This window comes from Octopus sinensis, linkage group LG10, assembly GCF_006345805.1.
Source record: "Octopus sinensis linkage group LG10, ASM634580v1, whole genome shotgun sequence".
Taxonomy (NCBI): Eukaryota; Metazoa; Mollusca; class Cephalopoda; order Octopoda; family Octopodidae; genus Octopus; species Octopus sinensis.
The window spans coordinates 80,151,361-80,158,860 of record NC_043006.1 but is presented as its reverse complement, the minus strand read 5'-3'; the positions used below and the strand labels follow the sequence as shown (position 1 = coordinate 80,158,860).

The 7,500-nt window shown below is 32.6% G+C and overlaps 1 protein-coding gene across 1 annotated transcript; it reads left to right on the top strand.

Annotated features, from left to right (window-relative positions):
• Nucleotides 1–4,531: 4,531 nt before the first annotated feature.
• On the top strand, nt 4,532–6,571 carry LOC118765234. Its single transcript, XM_036506974.1, has one exon. The coding sequence runs from the start codon at nt 4,532–4,534 to the stop codon at nt 6,569–6,571; it is 2,040 nt and encodes a 679-aa protein (XP_036362867.1).
• Nucleotides 6,572–7,500: the final 929 nt, after the last annotated feature.

Genomic DNA, 7,500 nt, shown 5'->3' with positions numbered 1-7,500 from the left:
AATATACTGCCATGTAGTGATTTTCTATTTAATACTGCAATAGTAAATGCATTCTTATTGTGATTGATTCAAGTGATGCAAACGTGTATATTTGTATGTTTGTGTGTTTACGTGTATGTGTATGAGTGTGTGTATGTTTGTATGTGTGTTTCTGTGTGAGTGTATGTGTGTGTTTGTGTGTGTAGATTATTCACAGTTAAAGTACAAAACTAGTTAAAAGTTATATATAACTTTATGAAGGAAATATGTCAATTCTTATGCACTTTAACTAAATGGTGAGTGAATAATGTGTATATGCACACACACATACACACATGCACACATACACACACAAACACGCGCACGCACACACTTATACGTGAATAATTTAAGTGGAGTACTCCAGACTTTTTCAATAAATCACTCATATAATACTGTCGTGTATAGATAACACAAACACTGCACGGATTTCACACTTGGATGCATTGATTGTCATGAAATTAGTTCATTATATACAAATGGGTGTATCGTAATACACTCTGTCTACTTATCATTAACGACTGTGTTTACGCACCTGCTAACCTACATCCACCTAATTATGCTAATATCTTACTTCTTATTCATCTTTTGATTTTGATGCAAATGTTTTTAAGTTGTATTCTATGTAATTTTCTAGTCTTCTCGGTGATGTCGATTTTTTTGTGTGTTAATTTATATTAAATATTGGTGCAATAAATTAGTTGTGTTTGAACAGAAATGCTCTGTTGATATTTGCGAGAATAAAAATAAAAACATAGAAGGCGAAGTCTTATTGCAATGAACAAAGAACGAGGAAATCACAACGCTTTGACACTCGAGTTGTTGGGCACAAGTGTTTTTGTTTCAGTATAAATACAGATACTTTGATTTTATAAAAATTAATAAGAAAAATAAGGATCAGAACGTCCCTACCATTGACGGTCTTTCCTATTTATCAACCGTACACCAATCTATCACAAGAGTTCTGAGATCGCTGCTAATATATTAAGCTTTCTTAGTTGAAGACATTTTAACATACGTGATATTTTGTTATCAAGCCATTAATCATCGCCTTTAATTCTATAATATAGTATTTATATATAATTACTATACACCTATTAATAGTTATCGCCAAGCTAACATGGCAGTCCAGATAAATAGGATAATATCTGGACTGCCATGTTAGCTTGGCGATAACTATTAATATCTAGTACTGCTGCCGTAGTCCCCTTTAGAGAGAATTAGAAATAAAGATATTTCTATACTATACACCTGTTTTATCATTTAATCGATATATAATCTAGTAGTTGTATTTTTTATATCCTATACATATACGGAGTCCAAATCTAATATTTTTTTCTAATATACCATGTTATAATTGCAACATATTGTACTTTGAATAGTAGGTAGAAATATAAGCATTAGAGTATCTTTTGTGAAGTACAAGTCTATAAGTTATTAGTGAGTAAGAAACTAAACACTTGCTCATTAGATTAAAACTCTACTAATCAGCAAGTTACAAATATTCAATTTCATACATACGTATATATATATATATATATATATATAGGGAGAGTTTACGAAAAAAAACAAAAGATAGGTGGTGTACAAAACAAACAGATGTATTAGTATAACGCTCAGAAATAGAAAAAGACTTTTACGTTTCGAGCCTACGCCCTTCTACAGAAAGGGACACAGAAAAACAAGGAGAGAAACAAGGAGAGAAAAAAAGGAGAGAAAAAATCGTATGTATATACGAATTAAAAGAAGACAAAGAAAATACTTTAACACATCTTTAATTATAAGTTACACATGTTTCCTTACCATCTCCAGTTTCAACGCCAGTTTAGGCGAAATTTCTAAAAGAAAAATTAGTAATATATGCGGTTTCGAGCATTGGAGAAGCACTTCCTCAGATTTGCATAAAAGTAATGCTATTACACTGTGCTTCTATCGAACCTCGTTATTTGAAAGTATTAGGAGGGGATAACAGGGAAAACAAGTTAAAAGTGTGTACGTGGGATGAGTCTGTGAGGATGAAATTATGGAGGAGAGGAGGAATTAAGAAGGTGGATATGTATAAAAATAAGAGAAAGGGAAAGAGGGGGAGAAAACGAATAGAAGAAGGCGAAGGATTTTTCATTTGTTATGCGCTATTTCAGTTACACTTGTCAACGATTCTCGTATAGATAGTGGCAATGTCTGGAGATATGTCAGGATAAGCGCATGATGATTTGTGTGTGTGTGGACGGGGATGTGCAAGTGTGTGTGAACATGTGTATATGTGTGTGAGATAGAAAAAGAAACAGACAGAGTGAGAGAGACTACTACGAAAACAACATTCAATCAGCGTAAACACTTGTTCATTTGAAATCTAATTGACTTATTACAGTATTTGTTATTGCTAATGTATTTAATACACTAATATTCTCTTGTTTTCAATACTGACGGCAAATACGTTTATCTTTTCGAAATGTGTTGAAAATAATAAAACTCAGTGAATTAATAATCAAGAATTACATTTATTGTCAAATACAGGAGTAGCTGTATGTTAAGAAGTTTGCTTTCCAGCCTCGTGGTTCCGGGTGCTGTCCCACAGTGTACCATCTTGGGTAGTATGTATAGTTTTACATTTTCGGATGATCCATTTTTTTGCCAAAAAAAAACACACACTATATATCCGTTTTACGCTCATGTATTACTGTTCTTATTTTAATCTTATGTCCATTGTCCGGAAATCTTTCGTAACACATCTGTGACCTCTTCAGCAACCCTTTCCGTCTACATGTATCCTCCTATTCCGCTTCGTCAGTTCTCTGAATAAGTCACGAATATGTGAAGAAAGATTTTCGGACAATGGACATAAGATAAAATAAGAACAGTAATGGTGCCTGCGCTTACTTGGCAAAATATCCTGAAATATAACAATATTATATTACATCCTAAAATATAACAATATCTGTTTCAACACACAGTTTCATATCAGGAATCTTACAACACTAACTCATAAATGTATATTATATATATATATATATATATATATATATATATATATATATATATATATATATATATATATATATATATATACAACTATATATATATAGAGAGAGAGGGGGGGAGAGAGAGAGAGAGAGAGAGAGAGAGAGAAATACAATAGGAGGCTTCCAAATAGGAAAGCCTTGTGCTAGAAAGAGCAGTAGAAAACTCAAACCACCAAATAAGGATAAATTCTCGAAAGGAATGAAATTTAAAACGTTTACCATCTCAACTATTTCCCAGACCATGGTTTCTTACTATTTCCAGCAAATATATATACATATATATATATATATATATATATATATATATTATATATATATATATATATATATATATATATATATATATATATATATATATATATATATATATATATATATATATATATATATATATTTTCTTATATTTTCAAATTGCGATGAACGTAAACAAACAAACGAAGTTTGCTTTATAAGCGTTGAGATGTCTTAGACAAGAGAAAGAAGTGATTTTAATTCTCAAACGCAGAATAAGGCTAATAATCTAACCTGAACTGGATAAGCTACCCCTATTTTGCAGAAATAAGCGTTGGCGGCCAGCTATGAGACTCGAACTCACACCACCGTGATTACGCGTCGCAGTACTCTGGAAAATATTCGCTTAAGAAAGGGATCACAGATTAACTATTTTTTTCTCTACACGTAAAAAGGAGTACACGTATGACATTTCTTAAAAGTAATAATAAAAGTATATTTTCAAATTAGACTAACAATACATTGTGACATCTAATAGTAATCTACAACTGAATATCATTGATATATTATGTATTTACTAGGGGTGGACTTTGATTAGTAGTATAAATAAGCAAGATTTAAATTTAGAAGTGTATGTATCATTTATGTGTATATATATATATATATATATATATATATATATATATATATATGTGTGTGTGTGTGTGTGGTGTGTGTGGGTGTGTGTGTGTGTGTATGTGTGTGTATGGGTGTTTGCATTTACAATAATATGTATAATTATATATTTCTTCTTTTACAGACACTCTTACTATCTTCCGATATATATATATATATATATATATATATATATATATATATATATATATATATATATATATATATATATATATATATATATATATATATATATACAGACTGTCTCGTGGCCGAAGTGCAAGCATTGATAATTTACAATCAATATAATATGAGACCTGCTTGAAACTAAAGCAGATGGTCGGGGATTGTTTAATGGTGACGATTTCGTATTAATAACTTGACAAGAAATCTGAAACAAGAGAGTTGCTAACTGTATTGATGCATGTTTCCAAATTGTACAAATATGGAAACTGAAAAGCGATTTCTTTCTATGATTAACGTAATATTTAAATAAAATTTCAAGATACATATCAGGACTTTAAATTTACAGCAATAAAATAAATTACGAAAATATCACCAAGACTTGATGGCTCAATTATTACTTTGTTAATTATAGTTTTAAAATGGGAACTTTTATTCAATCGTTTGTAATTTTACTTCCACTGCTCTCAAATATTATATCACATGCAACATACTTCAACAACTGTAGCCCAGCTTTGTGTTCTGTTACTCCCACACTTGGCATACCTAAACGTTGTTCGTGTCACCAATACTGCAACCTCTACAGTGAATGTTGTTCTGACATTATTAATAAGACAACTTTTTATCACAAACAACCCTATCGATCATCATATTATAGTTGTAAAGACGCTGATGGCTCGTATTATTATCAAATTGATCGTTGTCCACCTAACTATGATGTTATGGAATACGTAAACAATTGTGAAAATCCTGACTCAGATGATCAACTACAAAACATACCTGCTTTTGGTAAAACAAGTAAAATACTCTATAGGAACCTATATTGCGCTCTGTGTCATGAAGAGGAATTTATTCTTTGGAATCTTTTATATAAATGTGAATTCAGGCCCAATGTAAGCTTCGAAGATATTACAAGTTATGTCAAGAATAGATGCCAGTCAACTCTGAAACCTCCATCAGAAGATCTGGAGAAATATTTGTATTCTTGTATTCCATATATTTCGAACTGTCCTCATGGTAACAATAACACGGAACAAAGAATCGCATGTGAATCACAGCCCATAGCGTTAATATATTTAGATAAGGAAGAATATTTTATACGTACCAAATATAAACATTTCAGGTTTTACAAAAACCGAGGCTGCGCCACATGCAACGGGGTTTCTGAGGTTCCGTGTAAAGTGCCCTATCCTAAAGCTAACGTGAAAGTTCTCCCTACGGTTTTAACAGTCCTTTTCAATTATCATACAAATTCTATAAAGGTAACTGATAAGTCCACTGCAAAGAAGCATACACTGGTGGAGTTGCCATCGTGTCCAAAACAAGCTGTCTACGATATCAATACCAATCAATGTCGACAAGTTATCTACCATCCTCAACTAAACTGTACGACAACGAGTTTAAATGAATCGGAATACTACATCACCAACGATGGTCGTCTCTACTTAAATAATACCCAACGTTTGCTGAACCAATCAGAATTCATTCGTGATTCTCAAGGTATAATAAGTATCTGTGTAAACAATGGTACCAATAAGATATCAAATATCAATGATATGTCAAAATATTCCGTAGCTGGGAGCTATATCACATTAGTAGGACTCGTAATCTATATTCCAGCTCTAGCAATCACTATTATAGTCTATATCTGTATACCTGATCTCCGTACCTTACCAGGTAAATTACTCATTAGTCTTTTGTCAGCACTGTTTGTAGCTGAGCTTCTATTTCTTATCTCATCACAAGTCACTACATCTACAGTGCTGTGTAAATCTTTAGCTGTTGTCATGCATTATGCATTTTTAGCGACTTTCTTCTGGATGAATGTCATGTCATTTGATGCCTGGCACACTTTCTCAGGATTTATGCAGCTTCGAAGAAAAGGAAAAGGCACCAAGAGGCTTGCATTGTATTCCTTGTATGCTTGGATATGTCCACTTGTAATAGTATCTGTATCACTGATATTTGAGAACACACCTGGAAATCATGGTCTTTCTCCAGAATATGGAATTGGTATTTGCTGGATTACAAATGGAAAAAGTCTCCTATGGTTTTTTGCGATCCCCATAATGATAATTTTATGCCTTAATATCATAGCGTTTATACTCACAATCAGAGGGCTCTATATGGCCAACAAACTTTCTTCAAAATTTTTATCAGAACATAATAAACAGGAGTTCATCATTTCCATAAAACTATTCCTTGTAATGGGACTTACATGGACATTCGCTTTTTTGTATACATTTACAAACATTGAAGAAGTTTCTCTGTTATTTTCTATATTAAACTCATTCGTTGGACTATTTATTTGTTTATCGTTTCTATCAACAAAGATTGTTCGTCGAAGCATTCTTCGTAATTTGCACAAAATTTCAAAGTTGCCAACAAAAGAATTTACTGATGTTTCTTCTGTTTCTGAAACAATGTCAATGGATATATCTACCAAAAGTTCAGGTAATTAACATCACATGTGTGCTGTGGGATATACCTATATGAAGACTTTGAGCATCTCTGTATGAATTCACTAGAATTGCTAGAAATATCGAAATGCGTCATATGTTTTTTCTTTCAAATCCCCTGGTCCTCGATGTTTTTCATGTTAAATTTCCAATGATTTCGCCTTTTTCTGCAAGCCAACCATCCATGGTCATTTACAGAGCTCTACTTGTTTAACCTGAGCAATTTGGTTCATCAATTTTTCACTGACCCTATATTGAAGGAAATATGGAACGTTGTGAATACATGCAGTATTATCTATATGGATATTGTGAACGGTATCTGAGGACATATTTATATAATAACAGAAAAAAACTGTATTTTTATTAAAATACTATAAACATAAAGCTAAATCATTAGTTTAATAATTTCATTCAATAAAACCACCAGAAGCATCAATAACTGCCTCTACGCCAAGTCGAAATCGTTTACAAGCTCGGATTAAGTGGTCCTTGTCCACATCGGACATGACTCGAACTACGGCGGCTTTGAAAAAACTTTGTTGCTACGGAGGTGTTCAGTGACAGATTTCTAAACGATACTCCATACATAGTAGTCCAGTGAATTGAGATCTGGAGAATTAGGAGGCCAAATGTTGGGGTGGTGTGATCACGCAAATTGTCGGTCATCCGTTCTTGTGTCATTTGAGCCTTGTCTGATGGTGCAAAATCTTGTTGAAAGACATAAGGCCTCTCATTGCATACACTGTTGATCCAAGACTTAACAACTTTATTCATAATCTCAATATGTGCAGTAGTATTCATCCTAAGGCCTTGAGGAGAAAAGAGAGGAGGTATCACATGTCCTTCATTGCTAACAACACCCAAAACCATGACACTTTCAGGAAATTTTGTGTGCACTACACTCAGAACCTCAGAAGGGTCTGCAATTAAGC

Bases quoted from the DNA above. Each gene is read 5' to 3' on its own strand.
- LOC118765234 (XM_036506974.1), top strand. From the start codon at position 4,532: ATGGGAACTTTTATTCAATCGTTTGTAATTTTACTTCCACTGCTCTCA.